The sequence below is a fragment of the Perkinsus marinus genome, assembly GCF_000006405.1.
Source record: "Perkinsus marinus ATCC 50983 genomic scaffold scf_1104296944404, whole genome shotgun sequence".
Taxonomy (NCBI): domain Eukaryota; phylum Perkinsozoa; order Perkinsida; family Perkinsidae; genus Perkinsus; species Perkinsus marinus.
The window spans coordinates 704,230-726,296 of record NW_003211409.1 but is presented as its reverse complement, the minus strand read 5'-3'; the positions used below and the strand labels follow the sequence as shown (position 1 = coordinate 726,296).

General features: G+C 50.4%; 10 protein-coding genes across 10 annotated transcripts in view; 3 read left to right on the top strand and 7 right to left on the bottom strand.

Moving 5' to 3' along the window:
- The window catches only part of Pmar_PMAR001234 (engulfment and cell motility, putative), a gene marked incomplete at both ends in the record, with an annotated part of 2,664 nt that extends 2,151 nt beyond the window's left edge, over window positions 1-513 (bottom strand). The window contains 3 exons of the mRNA XM_002780595.1: window positions 6-309; window positions 363-427; window positions 468-513. Of these exons, the coding sequence (XP_002780641.1) occupies window positions 6-309; window positions 363-427; window positions 468-513 (415 nt within the window). The remainder of the gene's footprint in view (window positions 1-5; window positions 310-362; window positions 428-467) is intronic.
- Window positions 514-582: 69 nt separating this feature from the next.
- Pmar_PMAR001233 (Small nuclear ribonucleoprotein Sm D3, putative) lies at window positions 583-1,234 on the bottom strand. The gene is made up of 4 exons (XM_002780594.1): window positions 1,125-1,234; window positions 971-1,064; window positions 831-921; window positions 583-782 (listed from the first exon to the last, which is right to left on the bottom strand). Exons 1-4 carry the CDS (start codon window positions 1,211-1,213, stop codon window positions 694-696), a joined length of 363 nt encoding a protein of 120 aa, XP_002780640.1. The 5' UTR covers window positions 1,214-1,234; the 3' UTR covers window positions 583-693.
- Window positions 1,235-1,324: 90 nt separating this feature from the next.
- On the bottom strand, window positions 1,325-2,880 carry Pmar_PMAR001232 (conserved hypothetical protein). Its single transcript, XM_002780593.1, has one exon. The coding sequence runs from the start codon at window positions 2,871-2,873 to the stop codon at window positions 1,440-1,442; it is 1,434 nt and encodes a 477-aa protein (XP_002780639.1). The 5' UTR covers window positions 2,874-2,880; the 3' UTR covers window positions 1,325-1,439.
- A 314-nt stretch (window positions 2,881-3,194) lies between these two features.
- Pmar_PMAR001231 (histone-binding protein RBBP4, putative) lies at window positions 3,195-5,192 on the top strand (the record flags this gene model as incomplete). Its single annotated transcript, XM_002780592.1, has 14 exons — window positions 3,195-3,274; window positions 3,319-3,420; window positions 3,467-3,621; window positions 3,667-3,751; window positions 3,794-3,846; window positions 3,892-3,985; window positions 4,037-4,143; window positions 4,193-4,307; window positions 4,359-4,458; window positions 4,511-4,575; window positions 4,685-4,770; window positions 4,813-4,914; window positions 4,964-5,064; window positions 5,112-5,192. 14 exons carry the CDS (start codon window positions 3,195-3,197, stop codon window positions 5,190-5,192), a joined length of 1,326 nt encoding a protein of 441 aa, XP_002780638.1.
- Window positions 5,193-5,298: 106 nt separating this feature from the next.
- Window positions 5,299-7,764, top strand: Pmar_PMAR001230 (phenylalanyl-tRNA synthetase alpha chain, putative; the record flags this gene model as incomplete). The annotated part of the gene is made up of 14 exons (XM_002780591.1): window positions 5,299-5,474; window positions 5,517-5,615; window positions 5,665-5,739; window positions 5,789-5,911; window positions 5,956-6,021; window positions 6,067-6,200; window positions 6,518-6,598; window positions 6,640-6,762; window positions 6,811-6,873; window positions 6,926-7,009; window positions 7,053-7,127; window positions 7,173-7,302; window positions 7,353-7,523; window positions 7,570-7,764. The coding sequence occupies exons 1-14, from the start codon at window positions 5,334-5,336 to the stop codon at window positions 7,762-7,764; spliced, it is 1,560 nt and encodes a 519-aa protein (XP_002780637.1). The 5' UTR covers window positions 5,299-5,333.
- Window positions 7,765-8,361: 597 nt separating this feature from the next.
- Pmar_PMAR001229 (hypothetical protein) lies at window positions 8,362-12,906 on the bottom strand (the record flags this gene model as incomplete). Its single annotated transcript, XM_002780590.1, has 22 exons — window positions 8,362-8,414; window positions 8,461-8,643; window positions 8,688-8,767; window positions 8,814-9,063; window positions 9,116-9,307; window positions 9,351-9,499; window positions 9,539-9,624; window positions 9,671-9,772; window positions 9,821-9,970; window positions 10,303-10,450; window positions 10,502-10,701; window positions 10,750-10,833; window positions 10,884-11,000; window positions 11,049-11,237; window positions 11,298-11,465; window positions 11,730-11,855; window positions 11,901-12,020; window positions 12,067-12,147; window positions 12,193-12,330; window positions 12,378-12,453; window positions 12,519-12,729; window positions 12,774-12,906. The coding sequence occupies 22 exons, from the start codon at window positions 12,904-12,906 to the stop codon at window positions 8,362-8,364; spliced, it is 3,036 nt and encodes a 1,011-aa protein (XP_002780636.1).
- Window positions 12,907-13,148: 242 nt separating this feature from the next.
- On the bottom strand, window positions 13,149-14,728 carry Pmar_PMAR001228 (conserved hypothetical protein; the record flags this gene model as incomplete). Its single annotated transcript, XM_002780589.1, has 8 exons — window positions 13,149-13,271; window positions 13,497-13,655; window positions 13,708-13,834; window positions 13,888-13,979; window positions 14,030-14,130; window positions 14,177-14,309; window positions 14,392-14,499; window positions 14,549-14,728. The coding sequence occupies 8 exons, from the start codon at window positions 14,726-14,728 to the stop codon at window positions 13,149-13,151; spliced, it is 1,023 nt and encodes a 340-aa protein (XP_002780635.1).
- Window positions 14,729-15,042: 314 nt separating this feature from the next.
- On the bottom strand, window positions 15,043-18,353 carry Pmar_PMAR001227 (U3 small nucleolar ribonucleoprotein mpp10, putative; the record flags this gene model as incomplete). The annotated part of the gene is made up of 17 exons (XM_002780588.1): window positions 15,043-15,184; window positions 15,231-15,339; window positions 15,399-15,519; window positions 15,567-15,677; window positions 15,723-15,848; window positions 15,896-16,006; window positions 16,055-16,179; window positions 16,453-16,585; window positions 16,649-16,809; window positions 16,860-17,014; window positions 17,061-17,320; window positions 17,375-17,481; window positions 17,639-17,760; window positions 17,805-17,888; window positions 17,936-18,050; window positions 18,095-18,189; window positions 18,235-18,353. The coding sequence occupies 17 exons, from the start codon at window positions 18,351-18,353 to the stop codon at window positions 15,043-15,045; spliced, it is 2,196 nt and encodes a 731-aa protein (XP_002780634.1).
- Window positions 18,354-18,460: 107 nt separating this feature from the next.
- Window positions 18,461-19,749, bottom strand: Pmar_PMAR001226 (cytochrome Coxidase subunit, putative; the record flags this gene model as incomplete). Its single annotated transcript, XM_002780587.1, has 7 exons — window positions 18,461-18,671; window positions 18,719-18,796; window positions 18,850-18,961; window positions 19,005-19,154; window positions 19,199-19,336; window positions 19,380-19,502; window positions 19,655-19,749. The coding sequence occupies 7 exons, from the start codon at window positions 19,747-19,749 to the stop codon at window positions 18,591-18,593; spliced, it is 777 nt and encodes a 258-aa protein (XP_002780633.1). The 3' UTR covers window positions 18,461-18,590.
- Window positions 19,750-19,875: 126 nt separating this feature from the next.
- On the top strand, window positions 19,876-22,067 carry Pmar_PMAR001225 (10 transmembrane domain, possible aa transporter, putative). The gene has a single exon (XM_002780586.1). It carries the CDS (start codon window positions 19,897-19,899, stop codon window positions 21,304-21,306), a length of 1,410 nt encoding a protein of 469 aa, XP_002780632.1. The 5' UTR covers window positions 19,876-19,896; the 3' UTR covers window positions 21,307-22,067.

Genomic DNA, 22,067 nt, shown 5'->3' with positions numbered 1-22,067 from the left:
AATACCAGCCATAGAACGCCTCGTCAACTGCTGGACATACAGTGCCGCTGCCTCGGCCATGTCCTCATAGGAGCACTCCGGTTCCACCCGCTGCAGTGCCAGGTTGGGCAGTGCAGTGTTATACGTTACCACAGTAGGAGGACCATGCCCAACAGGCTCCGAGATCTCGTTAAGCAGTTCACCCAGCTCCTGGTCCAGGGCGTCCGCGGCTGACATGGAGCCCTCTCGACTCTGCTGCCCAACCCTGACCCTAGCCTCAGCCCATGGACGACCCTCTGAAGCATCCGAATGGTCTGTTAGGGCTGGGCCCTACGAGGAAACAATAGCACAACAGAGCGGGGAGCCAACCTCAAAGCCCTCACGATATCAGCGAAGGCACGCCACTTGCCGCCAAAACTGCTATCATCATTATCATCACCATCAGCACCTAAACCACAATGCCCCAGCCTTACCATAGACCCTCCCACCTCCCCTTGGGCCGGTGGTATCATAAACTTCATCGGGATCAGACATGGTCGAGACTTCTATAACAACTGATAGCCTCCCAAGTCCTCATGTTGACAAACACAACGCTCACGCTGCGGCGCTGGAGTTGATGACCTCAGGAAAGCAGCGATACAGTATTACGCCGACTCCATCTGCTCTCAGCTAAGCTTCCTCTATAGTACGACGTCAACAAGGCTAAGGACCCTTCTAGAACCTGCCCTTGCCCTTGCCACCCTTACCACCCTTACCCTTGCCACCCTTAGCCCCAGGAGCGTTCAGACTACCCCAACCAGAACCTACCCAGTACGATTGTTACTCCTCAAAGACTCGGTCCACCCCACTACCTGCACCCTGTCTCCTAGGCTTGAACATAGGAGCATACCGGAGGTTATCCGGTACCACTATGTAACGAATCTTAGATCCACGAATGTACGCCTAACAACCACCACTCCTCAGAAACGAGACCTCACCAAGAGGATACTACCTGCTCCAGACTAGTCTGTTTGCCATCCTTCCTCGTCACTACCACCTCAGCAATCAACAGATTCATATTATCCTCAGTGTGAATGAGATGACCCCTGAGCACCACAGGGGGCTAGTACGCCGCCACCTCCACTACCTACTCTGATGATGGTTACCTGTACAACTCGCCGGTCTGCATCTCCACAGTAACTGTATGCCCCACAGATTCGTGAAGTAGTTTAATAGGAATACCAACAGCTGCCATTCTGGAACCAAGATGGACCAACTGTCGTTACCAATATGCCCCCTGTCCCCTTCAACCCAACAGCAACGTGACAGCTTTAAAGAAGAAAAACGATGCCGAGATATGTTCACATAAAAAATGGAGGCGTTTTCTTCTATCGCGCGTCTGTACGACAACGGCACGCTGTCGTGCCGTATTCATTGACATAAATTCCAAAAAATTTTCCCAACCGCCGACGACCGAGGAGTTACTCCTTGGTCCTGTCCATCACCGCCTTCGCCAGCCAGTCTAGAGTAACCGACTTGGGCCTCTCTATCGGCATGGCCATGGCCCGAGCCCAAATCATCTGGGCCATAACTCCTATCGTTCGGGACACGGCAAAGGTAACAGTGTAGTAGTCAGACTCCTTAAGTCCATAGTGTTGCATCATCGTACCAGACAACGCGTCCACGTTAGGGTAGGGGTTCTGGACCTTACCAGTGGCCTTCAGGATGGGCGGGATAGTCTTATAACAAATCTCGGATAGTTTGAACATCGGGTCATCAGCGATGTGCTCCAGACAGAACTCCCTCTCTATGGCGTATCGAGGGTCAGTGGCTCGAAGGACGGCATGACCATATCCAGGAACCACTAGGCCGTTTGCCATAGTCTCCTTAGTGTATTGTGTCACCGACTCGACACTGGGTTCAATACCAAGTCGTTGGTGGTACTTCTCAAGTCTAGTGAGCCAATTGAGGCACTCCTGATTGGCCAGACCATGTAAGGGACCAGCAAGACCACAGACACCAGCCGCCCAAGCATAGAAGGGGTCGGCTAGAGCTGACCCAACCAGATGGGTCGTATGGGAGGAGACGTTACCACCCTCGTGGTCAGCATGCATGGTCAAATACAACCGAGTGGCCTCCTTGAAATTCTCGTCTTCAGATACTCCCAGCATATTGGCAAAGTTGCCAGCCCAGTCCAGATGAGGATCAGTCTCAATGAAAATGCTGTTATAGAAAGACCTCCGATACACCCGAGCTGCCACCTGCGGAACACGGGCAATCAACGTAATGGCGTCATCTAGAATGTACTCCCAATAGTCCTTCTTAGCCAAGCCTCCTTGACGGTACTTCTGCGTGAACTGGGAGTAGGGTTGCATGGCCAGAATACCAATGGACAGTTGAGTCATAGGGTGCATGGAAGTGGGCAAGGCGTCGATGGCTTCAATAACATCACCAGGCAACCAACTACGACGATGCAATTCCTCGTTCAGATGGGATACGACCTCAGGGGTGGGGACCTCGCCAGTCATCAGCAGCCAAAAGGCTCCTTCAGGCAGGCCGACCTTGCCGTTGGGAGGGGCCTTAGGGAGAGCCTCGTTCACCTCCTTGAGGCTCCTACCACGGTAACGGATACCCTCAACGGGGTCCAAGTCGGAGGTGTCGGTGATCATAGCCTTGATGCCACGCATCCCGCCCACGACCATACCAGCAGTGATGTCACCAACAACGACGTTTTTATGCTTTTTCTTCAACTCGAGGAGGCGAGGTTGTTCCCGAGCCACCAGGTGCTCCACCTTAGTCTTCAACTCTTGGATCACAGGACTTGCATGATGGTAAAAACGAGAACCCAAAACGACGACGCCGATTCTGGGAGATAGAAAGTGTCTTGATAACATATTGTAGGAACTCAAAATCATACTATCTATTGTTCACTCGGTGCCCCTCGGTAATTTCAAGTCGAATTTAGATCGATTCTGCTGACCATTGGAGCACCCTCCTCCCCCTCCCCCCTCCCACAGTCGAGTCATTCATGGCCAAGTGACACGTGAAGACACTCGGATGTGATACTTACCAGATCGGGTTTACAAACAGCCAAGGAATTTCAACCTCGAGAATTTTGATTAGGGCACACACCTCGAGCAAAATTCGGTTCTTGCAAACCACCCAAGTTCGATCCCCGGCACCGGTATTTTCACCATCGATTCTCTCCCTCCCAACGGTCATTGACCCACTGTGAAATGAAGGTGGCCGAGCCTTCCAAATCGAGTATCGATGATGACGTGGACGTAGATGGGTCCGATGACAAGATTGACGAGGAGTAAGCCGCTCCCTATCGCGGGAGTACTGGTAGTAGGAACTCAGGTTCAACATATGGAAGAAAAACACGCCATTTCTCTACGATATGGTCATCTCTCACACCATGGAGTGGCCCTCGTTGACCGTTGAATGGCTTCCTGTCAAACCGTAAGTGAACAGCCTATTGGGACGGTCCACGACGGTCTACCCATAGGGCCTTCGATAAGGCCAGCGACTACTCCACCCACAAAATGATCCTTGGCACGCACACTTCCAATGGGGATCAGAATTACCTCATGATAGGGCAAGTGAAGGTCCCACAGCAGTCCAAGGAAGAGGTGGACATCGACAAGTACATTGAGACTCCTGGTAATACTATCGAGGGGTGAAGGGCACCTATGGAGGACCTCTTAGAGTCTGGGGCTGCTTTGGCCGCTAGTAAGGACCGTATGTGTATATCCACCAAGATTAATCACCCCGGGGAAGTGAACAGGGCCAAGTAGGGTTCCCTTCCGATTCCTACAGTCCCATCGCTCACTAGGTACTGTCCCCAAAATCCTTTCATCATCGCCACCTTGACCAACATCGGCAACAGTAAGCTCAGTACTTTCGTAACCCCACAGTGGGCCCTCATCTTAGTATTACTTTTTGACTACTCTAAGCATCCTTGCCATCCCAAGAAGGAGGGCGTCATAGACTCCCTATGCACCCTTAAGGGCCACACCGCTGAGGGGTACTCCTCCTCCCCACATAGGCCCCTCCCAACCAGTCCTCCACATTCTAGATACGCCTTGTCCTGGAGCCCAACCGTACCGGGCCGATTGGTCTCAGGAGCCTACGACTGCAAGGTGGCAGTCTGGGATGCCAATAATGTCCCCAAAGGCGGCGAAGGTTAGTGCCATCGCTCCGCTCGGGTTTTCCCCACTTCTCTTGGGCCAAGGTGCTGGCCCTGTGAGTGTCCTCGCCGGCCACACTGATGCGGTCGAGGCCGTGTCCACTCATCGTCGTGATGGAGACATTCTGGCCTCCACTGGTGATGATGGACGGCTCCTAATGTAACTCGGTTGCTCCCTTTGTGGACCCAGCCATGACCATCATTGCTCCAGATGGGACCTAAGGTCACCCACCCAGCCAGCTCATAGGGTCGTGGCTATTGAAGGGGAGTCTGACTGTAACTGCGTCCAGTTCTCCCCTCACAATGATAATGTGGGTCTTGCCATCTCATACCGCACCGTATGATTCAGCGTGATCACCTTAGATGCTCGCTACGGCTGGTAGTGATAAGACAGTAAGCCTGTGGGATATGCGACTAATTTCACGGAAGTAGTAGTAGTAGTAGTAGTAGTAGTAGTAGTAGTAGTAGTAGTAGTAGTAGTAGTAGTAGTAGTAGTAGTAGTAGGCCCCGCTTGTTCCTGACGTCCTTCTACTACAGGGTCCACGCCTTAGAGCATGGCCATAAGGAGGACGTATTGAACATAGAGTGGAACCCCACCACTGACCACTTGATCATGTCTGCTGGTAATATTCACCACCCTTGAGGCCATCACCATCACTACTAAGGCCTCGATCGTCGAGTCACAGTATGGGACCTCTCCCGAGTAGGGGAGGAAATTGAGGACGGCAGCGACATGGATGGACCCCCTGAGATGGTCTTCGTCCATGGTATGTGCCCATTGGGTCCTTCTCAAGGTGAGTCTTTTCTTCCTCTCAGGTGGCCATTGCTCTCGAGTTACCGACATCAGTTGGAACCCCTTCGAGCCCACTCTGGTAGCTAGCACTTCTGAGGACAACATAGTGCAGGTCTGGAAGCCGGTAAGGCCACGGCGGCTTGCCGATCTAATGCTAAGGGTGCCCCTCAGAATGAGGGCATCCTGTCCACTGATGAGGAGGACGAGGAGACCAATAGTGGTGATGATGAAGCCATGTCTGACGTGGAATGAATTCCCCATGTGAAAATAATCATCAACGAATTGAAACGTCAATCACGCGTTTCGAGGCAACGTATTGGGCGTACTAGTTGTGTTTGGAAGGCCTCCTATTCCTTAGCCAGGTTTTCATTACCATTCACAACTGTCCTCTATATGGCTCCAGGATTACCTCTTACTCGGGAAACGCTTCTCACTGTGATTGACCAGGGTGATGGTATCAAGGATTCCATCATATTGGCCCAGAGTGCTGGCTGGGACCATGCTAAGCTCGTTGGTGTTATCAAGAGTCTCGAGGTAGTAATGCCTAAGAGGAACTCCCATCCAGTGCTTTCTCAGTCGATTCAATACGTCACTACGACACCATTCGAGGAGGAGAAGTGGACCACCACGGAGGAGGGAGAGCAGTACGCTGCCCTTGGCAGTCCTGAGGCCCAGGTAGGGCACATAGGGGCTTCTAGGAAGTGCTCTAGGAGTTGTGGTATAGGTCGTAGCGTATGTCAAGGGTCATAGTCCATGTGCACAGAAGGACATCATGGTTTCTCTCGGGAACGTAGCCAAGGTAGAGCGGGAGGACGATGATGTCGTGATCCATTGTGATGGTGGATCAGATCGGCTTTGGAGCCGCTATGAAGAACGGTTGGTTGGCAATGGATAAGGCCACTAAAGCGGTGTCAGTTTCCGATAAGGCTGAGGACTCCATAGAGGATACCGTCGCCGAGTTGTTGGTGAAGGTAGTTGTACTATCGCGCCTAAGGAATGAGTGCCGTCGTGATAGGTGGGCAAGGGCGAGGCCAGCTCCCTCACGAAAGGCGATATGGACATGCTCAAGAAGAGGAAATTGGTGAGTGCATTGAGTGTTGTATTCTATGGTTGATATCGGAAGTAGATACATTTGAGCAAGACTACAGGCTTCAAGGTGGACAAGACCAGCAACTTCAGAACGGAGATTGTCAAGCAGGAGACAGAGCTCACTCAGGAGATGATACAAAACAAGTCGTGGAAGGACGTCCAGTTCAAACCGTAGGTCCCTCTGCAGTATGCCCTAGTGCCTCACTTGAAAATATGGTGAATACGTATATTCATATCAATATAGTTTCAGTATTGATATGCTACTATAGTGTATTATTGATATAATGGAGTTTCACCCGATCTACGTGGAGTGGCGTAACACTCTGTGAAAAACCCGAAATTCGCGCTATGCAGTGGTCGTGGAATATGTTTTTCATATCACTAGGGTGAAGCTCCTATATACCCTGGGTTCATGCTATACATGTCGCATTGAAGGGTTGTTGATCGATAAGTGGATGACCCTTGATCTTTTGTTGCTGTTGCCTCAGTTACAACCTGAAAACAGCTCTCGGGCGAGACCTTGGTGGTGGTCATCTTCATCCCCTTCTTAAGGTCAAGACTGAAATTAGGTATGTATCACATCTTCATTTCTTACACTGGTCTGTTGTAGGAATATTCTCCTCCTTATGGGCTTCGAGGAGATGCCTACTAACCGTTATTTGGAATCTTCCTTCTGGAACTTTGATGCCCTTTTCCAACCCCAGCAGCACCCCGCTCGGGACGCCCATGACACGTAAGTACCTCTGCAGCAGGTTGTGTCTTATCACCGAGGTTGTCTTAGGTTCTTTATCACCTCTCCTGAGTCGACCAACAGGATCCCCAAGGGCTACATGAATGACGTGAAGTAATATCATGGTGGGGATAGTTACGTCGTCCACTGCCCTTCTTCGGTTCAGGAAGATGCACGAGGTTGGAGGGTACGGCTCTATTGGATGGCGATATGACTGGTCCGAGGAGGAGTCTCGGAAGAACATCTTGAGGTGGGTACTAGAATGATCATAGAAGGCCACTCGTGTTCCTCAGGACCCACACCACTGCCGTTAGCACCCGTGTTCTCTACGAGATGGGACAGGACTATATCCGTACTGGTGTCTTCAAGTAAGCAGCTTTCTGAACGTCGTTTTCCTAATATGTCTTCCTCAGGCCAAAGAAGTGTTTCTCTATTGATCGTGTTTTTCGTAATGAGACTCTCGATGCGACTCATCTCGCTGAGTTCCACCAAGTGGAGGGCTTCGTAGCTGACCGTAACCTCACTCTCGGCAATTTGATCGGAGTAAGGAAATGCTCGCCATCTCTTCCTATCTGTGACCCCCTGTCGTGAAGGTCATCCGGGAGTTCTTCCGACGTATGGGCCTCACTGATCTCCGTTTCAAGCCTGCGTATAATCCTTACACTGAGCCCAGCATGGAAATATTCGCCTTCCACCCAATGCTGGACAAGTGGGTGGAAATAGGCAATTCTGGTATCTTCCGACCGGAGATGGTCCGACCTATGGTAGGCCCCTTGTGAACACTCCGGGTAAGTCGAAAATTGTTTTCAGGGCATCCCTGAGGATGTATCGGTGATCGCTTGGGGTCTTTCGGTCGAACGGCCCACCATGATCCAATACGGTATCGGTAACATTCGAGAGCTCTTCGGTCACAAGATGGACGTGACGAGTCTAAAGAAGAACCCTGTGTGTTGGCTGTATCCTGGGGAAGAGGCACCAGCTGTTGCGGAGGAGAGGGAGCTTTAATGCTCTGCGTGTTGTCTTGCTTAATAAACAGCTAGTTTCTCGACAGTAACTGGCAGCAGTGTCTAGCGTTGTTATAGTAGAAGTATTGGTAGCAGTAACATGAGATAGTCACATAAATATCGACATTAGGATTACGTGTCTACAAGAAAACACACTTTTGCTGGAGCGACTAGAGGTTGTAAAGTCGAATGTCTAAGGCGCAAGGATATGCCTCAAGGCCGATAGTGAAAGCTTTCATTCCAAAATGGCAGGAGTGGAGACATATACTTTGGCCCACAGGAGATGACTCAATCATAGCCAGGATTTGTGGAGTCGATGGACAAACGTTTGTGCAAATTGTATCCGTTAGTAAACACATTATCTGAACAAATGTAAATGAAACCACCAGAGGACGGAAAACCCATCCTCCTGTTGCATAAGGTTTTGCGTGGTAGTGCATGCTTATACCCATCCGTACAGCTATCTCTATATGCTCCAATACTTTCATGGCTGTGAGCTTGATGATCCAGTTTTCATAAGGTTTAGGATTTCGGTACTCTAGACTCCCCAGTTCAGTATAACTCTTTGAACTCAAATACAGTCAATGATTGAAGAAATTCAGTGCCTCCGTTTCTTCTGTCGAATGTGGGCACCGGGAGCCTTCTGCTGGCCTGAGATGAACCCGATTCTGATGACATTGGCATCATCAACCTTTACCTTGTCTCTGCGCACGTTGTTGTTGTTGGCCTTGTTGTTGTTGTTGCTGTGTGGTCGAGCCCTGCCCTTGACTGGAGGATTCTGTCAATAAGCTGCCAGAAGGACTTTTGCGCAGCCCATGGGACACAGGTGGCCCCGAGAAGGCAGCTTGGCCCGGCGAGGGCGACCGTGAGTAGATCGTACCTGTGATGACTTCTAACCAACCCCCGAGTGTCGGATGGCCTCACCTGGCGGAGCTGGGTTAGTCAGCTGGACAACCTGTGGTGCGTTGTGGTGGACCGAACGATGATACTGATGCAAATGGTACCTGGACAAGGACAGCTGAAAACGCCAATTCTCGATGACAAGCATACTGATGGAAATAGTGAATAGTTCCAGTATGGCATCCAGCTTGGTGTTGTCCTTCAACAGATGTGGTACTGCCACAAACCCTCTTGCAAAAGGCATCGAGAAGCTGCAGGAATGGCGTGGCCACAGCCTTCTGGGGCGTAAAGGCTCCTCGTTGCACGGGAGTGTTACTGCCTCCAGTGTATTGACGATAGTCCTCAGGCAAGTCAGGAAGAGGTGTCGTCCCACTACTCGGTGATGGAGGTGGCGATGGGACTGATTAAAAGAAGTCTACCAAGAAGTTACACACTATCCTGGACAAGCCTACCTCTTTTGGGTTGTGGTCCTTGAGAACGAGTAGCTGGGGTTACGATAGCTTTCGATGCTTGCTCCATCGTCTTCGATACCGCCGCCACAGTCTGGCCACCAACAGGCTGGGTCGGCTTCTCCTCCTCAGTTGCCACACGGCTCGGCCCGGTATTGGTTATTGGCCCCTTCGTAGAGACCGCCACCGGAGCGGCTGAGAGAACTCATGAATATAATTCCACCAACACAAATATTACGCGACTTAGAGGCGCTAGTGGGCGGCAACGTGTTAGGAGCACCACCATTCGGCGTTGGGATGGAGTGATCCTTTCGGTCAGCCTTCTGGTCACTGCTGCTCAGCGAGGAGGTCGACTTACGGCGGAAACGACCACTCCGGGCACCAGGACTGAAGGACAGTAGGGATAAACCTATCAAGTGTGACTACCTATTCTCGCTCGTAGAATTAGAGCGTCTACGAAGAGGAGAAGATGGCAGTGCTTGAGGAGCAGCTGTAGGGTTATCGGGAAAGAGCTGAAGAGAAGGCGAATGACCGACAGAAGAAAAGACTATTTCATACTTGGTCAATATAGTCCTTTGGGAGACGGCCCTCTGCTATCATTTGAGACAACGGTTTTCGCTTAACGAGAAGGGCCTCCAAAGGCTTGGCAGTACGCCTCACCTGAATAGCCGTTGAGAGACGGCGCGACTATTACAGTAGGCAGCTTACGATGCTGATGCCTTGCATGATGTTGTTCTCGATAAGGTCGCGTTTGCTCCACTGAAGAGAGCGTTGAAAGAGAGGCTCTACCCGGGCAACTATCGATGCGAATGAGCCTATACTCGAACGATCACATACACCGTTGGGCGTCACTTGAACCTGCAGGTGATGATGACGAAGTATACAAACTGGTAGATGATGAACAGTAACGATGGCAAGAGTTTATGCAACTATTACAGCATCAATTTTTCTCATCCTCAAATCGTGATACAAGAATCCCACCAATATAATTGCTATCAGGATAAATGAGATAACACCGAGTACTCGAGTCCCTCAGTGCCGCCCGGAACGGAAATTTTCGATTTCGAGCAAATTTCATATTCAAAAGAAGCCGTTCATTTGACGACTGCTGTATTCGAATTTTTGCTGTAGAATTGTTTCCATTATAAATCCTCAGACTAGTAGACTAACACATCTACTGTAATCATTACAATATCGCTCTCTGGTGGATGGATAGGAGTAGAGCTCGGCTTAGTCTTGGCAGCCCTAGCCTTGACACTCCCCTCTGGTTTACGAGCCTTCACACAGCTGGCCAATTGCAGCATCAATTCCCTTACACTGAACCCTTGTGGTATGAACCTGATCCACCATCGGTGCCACCTTTCCACCCAGCTAGGCCCAATAGCTCACTCGGGACGATTGTGTATGATCTTAGTGACGTCATATAACTTCTCGCTGAGCATATCCCTCAATAGAGCCCCTGCTTTCTCAGGCATGCGCATCTCAGCTGCTGCTGAGCTCTCCAGGGCACTATCGGATTTAGCTGGAGGCTGCAAACCCCTCGACTGAAGAATGCGCATTTGGAACTGAATGTTGGCTTTTGCTCGGACCTGAGCCAGAGTGATGATTGATAAGAAACCCGGTAAGAGGTAGCCCACATCGAAGCCAACACCACGAACAAGAGTGTATATTTCATCCGGGACGAACTCAGAAATCCTGGCTGGGTCGACTTGCTCGCTGAGCTGAAAAGTATCCTATTTCAAGGCGGAGCGAAGCTTGAATATGCAACTACCATCAAATAGAACAAGAATGTGGCTCGGAGTAGAGCCAGCCAGATCCCCGAGGCCACTGGACTGATTGGGTCATCCTTCCCTATGAACTCCAACTGTCGAGGCATCGCTAATACAGCCTACAAAGAGGATGACCCGACACTGGTAGTAGAAGGGTGGACTATTACCGAGCAGACGTGGACGCAGAGGACCCCTCCAATAACGAGATTGCTGTTGCTGAAATTGGGCCGACAGGCATCGTCCAAGTCGTGGAAAAAGTGTTGTGGTAGCTGAGTGGTAGTGAAGTCAACTAAGGCCTCCAGTAGACGGTTGAGGATAGTCTGCAGTCGATTGAGTCGCTGTTGCCGAGATAGTTTCTGAATCAAATGAATGCTTGATGATATTTTCGCGCGCCACAAAATTACTACGAGTATTACCCCTCCATCTACAGCCAGATCACGAATTTGAGACTGTATATGGCTGAGATGCTCCTTCAGCTGTTTGCGCCTATACACTGTCACGAAGGCCCTCAGAAAGCAGCCGATGTTGCTGAATAAGTACAGCAATTTTCGCACTGGACGATCTCCAGCTGACACTCGAAAGACCTGACACATACGCCTTCCGTATACTCTTGGACTACGATAGCATATGGTGGGATATATGTTCGCTCTATACAGCTGAGGAGTAGTTTCCTCATCGACGAATGAAAGATTTTCAGAAACCAACAATATTTCCTCAAAATTTCCATACTGCCATCGATACATGTAGTTGAGCATATGCATATTTTCCCATACTGGTCGTTACACGGTTCTTGATGAGAATTCCCAGAAAGCTCCGGATGGAGCCGGTAATAAGAGCATCATTATTACCTCCTGTTCCGACAGTCGGGCAAAAAAGCGGAGCGTAGCAGTATAATCCATAGCATGCATGAGAATCAAGGCAGTCTTATCGCTATTGGCGACCGAGGCGACGTGATAGAGGGCATAGGGCAGGACCTAGAGGGCACCTCTTCATCCTGTCACTTCTGCATCTATTACTACCCCAGCTGGGTTATTAACCATCTTGATAATCTGGCCTATAGCAGGTTTGCTGGCCTCGTCAGGCCTTATGGCGTCAGTAAGGATATCCCAAGCCTTACACACACTGTACTGTATGCGGACCTGTTTTGAATCTTTAGCTGGGCAACCTTGGATGCACTACCACTACCTCGAGGAGTCTGTTTTCGTGTGTAAACTGCACCCAGCGATCTACCATATGCCCACCCCGGCCAGCATCTTTGTATGATATCTGAATGCCTTCAATACAGTCGCCTCTTAGATCGACCTCCAACACCTTCAAGGGCTCCCCCACTATCCTAGCCTCACTCTTTCCAGACTGCTTCGGACTACTACCACTTTTCGATGCTGCCACCTTCTTGGTACGATCTTGGGCACCACAGTACCATGGAAGGGTAGAAGGAAAGGGCACGCCCTAAGGGGTCGACATTCGCTACTTGTTCAAACTAGATATGGATCTACCGGCCCAGGCTGGACGACAAGACAGAGCTCCAAAGGCCACTCAAAAGCTGATGGAATGATGAGGGAATCGGGGAACCTAGCGAAACCCTGTGAAGTGATTAACTGCGTTACTACTACTACTACTACTACTACTACTACTACCTGCTCTCACTAATGTAATACTGTGAGAAAACATTACTACGCAGACAGAAAGCATAGCGGGGCCCAGCAGACGGGCCAAGCAGCCTCTCATTCGTGAGCAGGCTGCCACCAGAAGGTCTTCCAGAGGCCGCAGCCGCAGCCGCATCCACTACTGCCGCAGAGGACTTCCCCTCTCTAGGGGACGCTGCTGGACCCATCCTTGTATCCAGGACTGAGGGGTATGGTCAGTAGGAAGTGACGGATTTACGGTATTACAATTGAAGTAGAGCACGCCTCTTAGAGTGGTGGGTTCACTCGGGCTGACAGCTTCGCTCGCCCCACTATTGTTATGTGACCCTTTATCGAGGGTCTTGCCGCCGGCGGTACCCCCCTGAGGAGACTCAGCCATATTAACCCCGTAGGAGAGCGGCTCTCGCGACGCTACAAACGACTGAATACAACACGATTACCCAGTATGGCCTTTATTATGACTGAACTCAGGAAGGAGTGGTATCATCCAGTGAAAAGATACGACAGTACTAATAAGAAACTCGCTTCATCAAGTAGAGTGAACTAACTGCCTCCCTATCGCCCGACACATGCCTAACTCGGACCTTTCTCCCAAGGGTAATATCACTGACCACCAAACACTCAGGCAGTGGTAGCTGCTACTGCGGGCTCCTCCTCCTCCTCAGTCCCAGTGGTCGTCATATCCGACCAGAAGTTGATGGCGTCAAGCGCGACCTTACAGCTCTCAATCACTACAGCTTCGTCCTGAAAAGAACAACAACAACACTCGAGTTGGACAAATAACAGTGTAGGAAACAACTACATGTGACGGTAACACTATGGAAATTTTGAGAAAAGTTTGAGGAAATTCCGTTCGATTCTGTACACTTATATGAACCTCTATAATTAGTGAGGAAGCTCCCAAGTTCTGCTGAGGAAAGCGAATACATATTCCAACACTGGCGAATAAGATGCTGCTATTACTACTACCTCGTTGTGGTCGATAGGCCTCTGGACGTAGTCCCTAAGGAACTTGGTGGCGACCTCGCCACCCACAGAGCCCAGGGCCACAGCTGACTCATGTCGAACCATGCAGGCCTCTTCCCTATCCTTCACAGAGTCGATGAGGGCTTGGACACTAGAAAGAGTCTGTTCAGAAAAGGACGATGATCCAGGGAGAGCGCTAGGAGCTTATGTTCACCATTTCTTTATCAGCGTCGAAAGCAACCTGGGCTACGACGAAGGCGAGCTCATGCCTCATCAAAGCTGAGGTGTGGTCCTCCCTCAACACTCGCGCCAATGCCTTCAGAGCTTCCGGATCGGGAGACCTACAGGAATTAGGAATGGAGTGGTATGGACAACCCCAGGTAAGGACGCCTACACTGAGCCGGGCAGAGTAGCAGCACGTAGTTGGTACATAGCCGCGTAGCGATCAGAGAGCTTGGCCTTGGGGTCCATGAGACGCTGAGCGGCCTGAACGACGGGACGGTGGACCATGACCATGATGAAGAGATTGGAAGTACCTCCTCGGTCTTCGTGGCGTGTTGGCGGGCCTTGGACCCGATCGGATCGACAGTGTTGAACTCACTACGCTGAGCATCGGTGTCCTTAGTCCTCTTGAGGTCTGAGGGGGGAGTGGAAGGGGGGATTTCACAAAGGAGTGGTATTACTTTCGAGAGACTCGACGGCTAAGGTAGCGGTATCCCGAATTGCCTCGTTTTCATGAGTCAAATAGGGACGAATCTTGTCAAGGGAATCGACGGAGCCACAAGCGGCAAGGCCCTCAATGGCTTCGTGACGCACCTAACATGATCCGAAATTGCACTCCATCGGACCTATTCTGTATCTTCCACTTCTGAACCAAAGATACGCCCGCTGATCTCACCATGGGATGCTCGTTAACGTCATCCATAACGTTCTCGAGCTTCCACGCACCTTCCAAGCCATGCTCCATCTGGCCGATGCAATAGCACGCCTCGTGTCGAAGAAGCACCTGGAAGTTCGATGAGGAGTGGTATGAACTATAGCACGCATGCACATACCGATTTGGTCTCGGGCTCCAAGACCTTATAAAGAGCCTCAATCGCCTCAGAATCATCCCGGCTCCGGGCATAGAAGAGAGCGCGGTACCGCTTCTCTACTGGGGCCTCAGGGTCGGCAAGAAGGCCCTTCACCTCCTCCCAAGTCGGCTCATGGTCATCACCTCGGAACTCTCTGGACATGGTCACTAGGTAGGAGTTGTAATATGACTGAACAAATATCTAGGTCCTCTATGTAAGATTCAAAACAGGCCCGAAACATGACTATTCTTAACTAGCACATACATTGCGCCACTTTGACCTTTCTGACCTCTTCTCATCCGTCCAGACATCACCACGATGCCGACACAATGGCTGTCCCCCTACCATAGCTCCACCACATACTATCAACCTCCCCCCTTCCGCACACAATAGGGGGACACTGTAACTCGTAACAGAAGCGTATAATAGAAACAGGAACATTTACGTTGATGCGCCGCCTCACCACTCGGGTATGACTATAGCTTAACCCGCTTGCTGCCGCCAGCCGTAGCATCGCTCCGCCCTTCTTTTCTCTTCGCTTCCGATCGCCGTACATCCCGACCAGCCGAGTCCGCCGCAGCAGCCATCAGTGCTGTAGTACGGATCTTGCGGTTACTCCTAATACGACCAAGGTCATCATCCTACCGACTGCCCACCACCTTACTTGTCGTTGCCAGGGCCTTCCTTCCGAGCCTTCCTCTCCGCCTTCTCCTTCTTGTTCTTCTCAATCAACTTGGCCTCTCTCGCTCTTCTATCCCCCACGGTCACATTACCTATAAACAACGACCATACCCTGTAGTAGTAGTAGTAGTAGTAGTAGTAGTAGCGTTACCCTTCTCAATCGACTCCTTAGCCTTCTGTCGCCTCTTAGCCTTCTTATTGCCCCGCACTGCCGCCTTCTCCTCAGTACTCATCTCCTCTCTCACCTTCTGCTTCTCCGGGCCCTTCGTAACCTATAAAACACTTTTTCCTAGCGGAGCGAAGCCACACCCCTCCCCACCTCATTCCCTTCAGTACCACCAGCAGCCACCGTAATAGGTACGGCCTCCTCCATCCGAATGGCCGGAGCATCACCGTCCTTAGCTGCCTTCGACAAGGTTGAATCAAGCACCTGAGTCCAGCCACCTAACGACCTCTCCTGCCCCCCTTTCCATACCGGTCTAGGAGTGAAGTTCTGATTAGTAAGAGTGTCCAGCTTATGCATGAGCTTAGCGAAGAGCCTCCTGAGCTCAACCCGGTCTGCGTCCTGCTGTAGTTCCGCATCAGTCTGCTGCCCTAGCATCTGAGCAAGCACCACCCTGGCCACCCCGATGGACCACCCTCATCTACCTCCGCCTCATACTGCTTAGCATAGACGTCAGCAAGACCCAACCTTGACTTCTGGAAGTTTAGAGTCTCCACAGAATCATCACCTTCTTGGCTACCCTTTAGCCGCAGCACCTGAGGGAAGCGTATCGGTCTCCATGTAAAGCCATACCACTCCTTCACCTCTTCCTCGCTACGCTTAATCACATCATCATACAGTTCGTCAGCGACCCTCTGCTTGATAATGGCATCCACATCAAGCTTGAAGGCCCCAGCAGTGCCTTGTGTAAGCTCATCCTCTTCCTCTTCTGAAACCATCACGACATCACCTCAAACAACGTCAAATCGAGCTTGAGCATATTCGAACTGAGGAAATCTCAACTTTAGATTCTCATGCCACTCCCACAGAGTTTCTCGGGAAGAGCGTAGTCCATCACACGTTGTTCATAGAAAGTGGATCCCCAACCTCCAGATTTCATAATCATGTTCCCCAATATAAAATTCAAATTGCAGATGATATCCACTATCATCCATCACCACTACAAGGCAATCCAATTTCCTACAGCTTTCTTTATTATTACCTCCATCCTCCCACTGTTTCTCAGCCCTCCTCGCCGCCAACTTGGAGAAGGGTAGATCAATATGTTGCTCCAAAAGAGAGTTCAAAGGTCGGCTGCTGCCGGTGGCCTCGCCTGTCATCGTCCAATGCTTCTCCTGAATCATCACCGTTTATCATCATACCACACCTTCGCCAATTCATCATCATCATCCCATTACATCCAACTGTTCTCGCTCCATCTCCTCTATCTCATTCTCCATCTCCTCTATCCTCTTCTTCAACGCAGAAGTCTCAGAGCGTCTCGACTCCACGACAGGAGCAGCAGCAGCAACAACAGGAGACGCCTTCTCCTCCTCATCATCAGCCGCGACTACCGATTCTAAATACCATCCATCATCGCACAAGACGACATCCGTTAACGACCAGTACCATCCTCTTCCTCCTCCTCCTCTTCTCCTTCAGTGAGTTCCCCCTGCATCTCCTTCAACTGCTCCTCGAGTGCAGCTTCCTCCTCATCATCGAGATTCTCCCCCTCCGGTAAGCCGCCCAAACCTTCCTCCTCTTCATCTTCATCATCCGTAGATCTGCCACACACCATACAGCCGCATCAACAGCCCAACAAACCCTCACTTCAAAGGAGCGGTTGCCGCTACGGCCACCTCATCTCCCTCTTCCGGAGCATCAAAGAAGTCACTATACATAAGCTTATCGACTCCAACCTCCTCAGAATCTAAAGTCGCTCTATCCTCTAGACTGTAAGGCACATAAGGAGGCCTACCATCGTCTTCAAGAGGCTTCTCCAAATCCATGAACTCATCGTCATCACCCCACTCGTTCTCCTCATCATCATCATCATCCTCTTCCTCGTCCTCTCCCGCCTGGCCTTTAGCCTGACTCGTTAAAGTGTGTTGTGCATACTCCAGCGTCACGCGCCACGAAATTACCTTATTGCGAGCCGCTATCTCAGCATCCTTCTTATCCTCACTCTCTAAGAAGTCATTCATATCCGCGAGCTTGAACAATCCCTCATCCACTGCCGATCTCTTTGGACCTACCCCGACCATTACAACATGATACGGCGTATTCAACACGCTATAATCAGACTCCACCTCGTAAGAGAAATTGCACATACAGCATACTCGCATGCATCATGGTAAAATAGGAACAACATCGGCGATTATCATATCAAGAATACCCAATAGTAGTACCCTTCTTATCAACCTCCTCTCCCTCTTCCTCTCCATCCTCCTCCTCTTCTTGATCCGACCCCAAAGTCGAGCTGGCCTCACTCACCATGTCAGCATCCTCGTCCTCTCCCTCGCTCGCCGTACTGATATCCATACCATTCCTTTTCCACATCCTACTACCTACTACCTCGCATCGCTAACCTCAGTAGCCCCCACTCCCACATCAGAGAGGAGTTGAATGCCATCAGTAGCTGCCAACTTCTCCAAGAACCTGATGAAGCCACGTCCCGACATCCCCCAAAAAATTTTTTCCTCTACTTCATTTTTTTCTTCAGTATTTTTTCCAGCGGTTTCTGTTGACTCTCTATTTCCTGCCAAATCTGGTCCAAGTCCAAACCCTCCACCACCAAGTTCTGCAACGCTCCCAGAAGCCCTACAACCCAACCTCCACAATTCCCTCCTAGCTGTGCACTTTACCATCAACCTCCTCGCTTTTCGCAAGTAAGGCGAAGAACTCTTGAGCGGCCTTTGAAGCGCCCTCATATACCACTTGGCACTTATCTTCGTCGAACCTTGGGGCCCACACTACTCTCTCTTGCATACAACTAGAGTATTACAGATTCTCAGGAGCTCCTTCCAGTGCTGAACATACTCTGTCAACTTCATGCAGCCACGCTGGTTCGTGACTCGTGTCGAGCTCATCAGCGTCCGTCATGGGCGTAGGCATAGAGCGCATCGAAGACGCAAGTGAACTACTTCGCAGTGTTCGCTCCTCGTATTAGTACTATGAACCCAACCCTAATTGTGGTGTACCCCAAAACCCGTCTACTGCTACCATACCAACTCGCTAGCATGCTATACGCAGATCTATGAGGGTGATGTCACCTATGAGGCGAATGAGGGAGGTCTCCACTCAAACGCTGTGCTATAATAATATTATCATCAAAAAAGAGCTTCGAAGAGATAACGGTACTTAGTTCACACGAGTATGCTCTTCTACCATGCCTGGCAACACCCCCTTGCCCAAGACGTAATCCTGGGCCCAATACCCAACCTAATGAATACAAATGCTAGGACCATGCTTACCGTGGAGAAGCTTACCTCCCATCTGACCATCTCATCCTTATTCCACATTTTATGCACCCTCTCTAGCGTTTTGAGGTCGAACATGTCACCATCCTGCAAGAGCCATAATGAGCATCCCATGAAAGTCGTAGATGACCCAGTCTTACAGACATGAAAGTGTCGCGGACGAGAGTCTGCGTCCAGTAGCGATCCTCGTAGTAGAGTCGGACTAGCATGAAAATCTGGTCACATTCTCCACAACGATACATGAACCCTTCCCTGAAGATATCAAAATATCAGTGTGCCCAGACCGACGTTTTACCTGCATCTGAACCACAGAGTAAAGTGCTCCTCATCACCAACGCCACCAGTGCAGGCCACAACGCGCTCTTGCCCCACGGCAGGGACAAGGACTGGGTTCTCGATAGTACCAAAGGGGCCAACGAACGAGGCCCCTCTCAAATACTCGTACCTGAATCGTTGCGATAGACTACCAGCTTATTCAGTGTGGTCTACAGCTCGATGAGGCCCATCATATGGCTGGAAGGTTCATCGACTATTTGCAGGCCCATGTCCCTGGCTAGGTCGATGTAGCTTTTGGACGGCAAGGCCTCGGGGTCCAACAAAGTGGCTTCCCCACGGATTCTATTGTACCTGGAAGATATGTTCGGGCGACTGGAGAGGAGGTAAAGGCTACCAGTAGTCCTCTACGAAGCCTCGTTCGGTCTGAGGAGTAGCCATGAGGGTCTTGACGTCTTCAGGCATCGAATCCAAGGGCAGGGCCCAATCGTCCTCAGACATGCGGTGCCAATGACGATACCTGGCAAATACGCATCACTCTATGAAGAGGTAAGGAAGCTGTGAGGTATCCACTTGGACTAATTCACATTAATGGGGACAGCCAATTGTGTCACGGGACGTCACAGTGGGAGCACTGATTACGATGGATTCGGATCGAGCCACCCTACATACCATCTGGTTTGCTGCTTATTGGAGAGTAGAGCAGCTCGAGAAGATAGTAGGGAGGCTCCGTAGGAGCGGTTGAAAGCTCTCGTCAGCAGAGTCATGATGGCTGCCTTCTTACCAACTGGACCAACTTGGACGACTGATGAATTTTTGGGCGAGCGCGCTAGCCTCCGAGCGGAGCGAAGCATACACTGCGATAGCTCGGAAGCTGTTGGCATAATCAGTCCTATCTTAACAACTTCACCATCATGTCAAGTTCTTCCAGTAAACCCTCTATCGAGTATTCCGACAGCAGTACTAAGGAACTCGAATCTTCATGTTCCGAGTATTCCATGGACTCGAAGACTGGCAGGAACGAAGGGAAGGCCGACGGCACCCCTGACTTCACCGCTATCTTCAACGTGGTCATGACTGCTGTTGGAGTGGGTATGCTGGCGTTGTCCAAAGCCACGTCCAGTGTGGGGTATCTACCTGGTATCATCCTGTTGGTGGTGTGTGCCGCTGTTGGGTGGTTGATGGTATACCTCCTGTACAGATGTCGTGTCATGGCCCTTCATTTGGGTATGGAGTTTGTCCCGGCTTATGAGGAAGTGGGAGAGGCCGCTTTTGGCAAGGTTGGGAAGATTATTGTTGCAGTGTGTCTGCACATATCACTCATTGGGACCAGTTGTGTCCTCATTCTACTTCTTGGTCAAAACTCCTATCATATTTATGACGGTATCTCTGTTACCTGGTGGGTTATCATTTGGACAGTTATTCTCCTGCCTGTGAACTGGCTGAAGACCATGCGAGAGATTGGTTATGTTTCCAGCACTATTGGTGTTGCTTCCATCATCGTATCAGTTGTTGGTCTTTCTGTCGCCGGTTTTGTCCAGGCTGCTAACAATGAGGGTGACGTTGATTACGAGATAGGTGTACCGCAACCTCTTACTATCATTGGTGCTTACACTACGTTTTCCTTCTCTTATTCTGTTACTTGCGGCACGACCACTGTGGTCCACGATATGCGCAATCCAACTCATGCTCCCAAGGTCTTCCTATTCGCCTTCGCGACGCTTGTTGTTGTCTATGCTGTTGTGACCTGTGCCGCTTATCTTGGCTGGGGTCAAGGCCTCCTTTGCTATGATAACGTCTTAGATGCGATGCAGAAGGATGTGTGGGGATACATTTCTTTTGTTAGCATCGTCGTATTGTGTGCTACGCACTATGCTGTTTTGCTACATCCATCTTGTAGGGCCATCGAGGTCCTCGCAGGTTTGGAAGACGGCTCGCCGCGAGCTGAGAAGTGGGGGAAGTGGCCCACTCTAGTCGCGACTTGCAGTCTACGTAGCCTTCTTGTGGTGATCACTGCAATCATTGCGATTACAGTGCCCAACTTTTCACTGCTAGTTGATTATCTATCGGCTGTGACTTATACATTGGTCCATCTCATCTTCCCTCCTCTATTCTACATGAGGCTCAAGTACCTGTTGTCTCGTAGTTTCGCGGATAAGGAGCTGGCCAAGTCTGAAGGGAACTTTGGCTCAAAACGATCAACAATGATAAGTATATCATTGATCATTCTCATGCTCGTTGCTTTGCTTGGATCAGCGCTAACCCTCTACAAGACGGTTGATCCTAATGCAACGCCTGAGGAGTGTTCTCTGCTCTCATCGTAGAGAGCAAATGAGCAATGCTTTTTGAGTCCATTTATAGGTTTCCATTCCTATCCATTTCGCTGCACTAGCTTCATCCCGTTCTTCGGGTTGATGCTTGTAGTAGCGCTCACTTCTCAAGTCGGATTTGGTATCACAAGGACGAGTCGCTCGTCTACAATGTTGGCGTTCTGCAAGTCCGCTTGGCTTAACATGAACCGTTGTGGGCTGGTTGGGTGTTGACTTCACGTATTCGCGTGGATGTCCCTCATCAGGCAGCAATGGGACGTGTTAGATGCTGCCAATGATATGTTCTGCTCTATTTTCAACTAAGTCAGTGCTTTATATTAGTGTTTATCACAGAAGTCTTTGTGTCGTTGAATCGCTGCTGACGCCCAGTGAAGGAGCAACAATGCGACTGCATCCTCGACTGCGGCGCAGCACTGTTGAACGCACCAGTGACTCCTCTGTAATTTCGGCGTCTTGTTCCCATCGTAAGATGGGGTTGATGCTTTTAGCAGTCTACCATCCTCCTGTAGGGTAGCTGCTCGATCTCCCTGAAGGCATGGGAGGAGTGTTCCATAGGCTAGTGCCCTTATTCAGAAGTATAGTATGTTCAGGCTGTGCTGGTATGCAAAGCTGTCAATGCGTTTCTGTCATATATGCCTAGTTTCGCCGCTGTGTCTGTAATCGCCTAGGCTTCTTCCCAGTAGGCTTAGACTGCTTTCGTTTCTCGAGTTGAGGTGCATTTCCTATGAACCGTCCCATATTTTGGGGGATTGTAT

What these genes read in the sequence shown, in the direction of transcription:
- Pmar_PMAR001225 (XM_002780586.1), top strand. Translation starts at nt 19,897, where the DNA reads ATGTCAAGTTCTTCCAGTAAACCCTCTATCGAGTATTCCGACAGCAGT.
- Pmar_PMAR001233 (XM_002780594.1), bottom strand. Translation starts at nt 1,213, where the DNA reads ATGGCAGCTGTTGGTATTCCTATTAAACTACTTCACGAATCTGTGGGG. An exon ending in AACAGACTAGTCTGGAGCAG is followed by an intron (nt 922 to 970) that starts GTAGTATCCTCT and finishes GGTGGTTGTTAG; the next exon opens with GCGTACATTCGTGGATCTAA. An exon ending in GCCTAGGAGACAGGGTGCAG is followed by an intron (nt 783 to 830) that starts GTAGTGGGGTGG and finishes CGTACTGGGTAG; the next exon opens with GTTCTGGTTGGGGTAGTCTG.
- Pmar_PMAR001232 (XM_002780593.1), bottom strand. Translation starts at nt 2,873, where the DNA reads ATGATTTTGAGTTCCTACAATATGTTATCAAGACACTTTCTATCTCCC.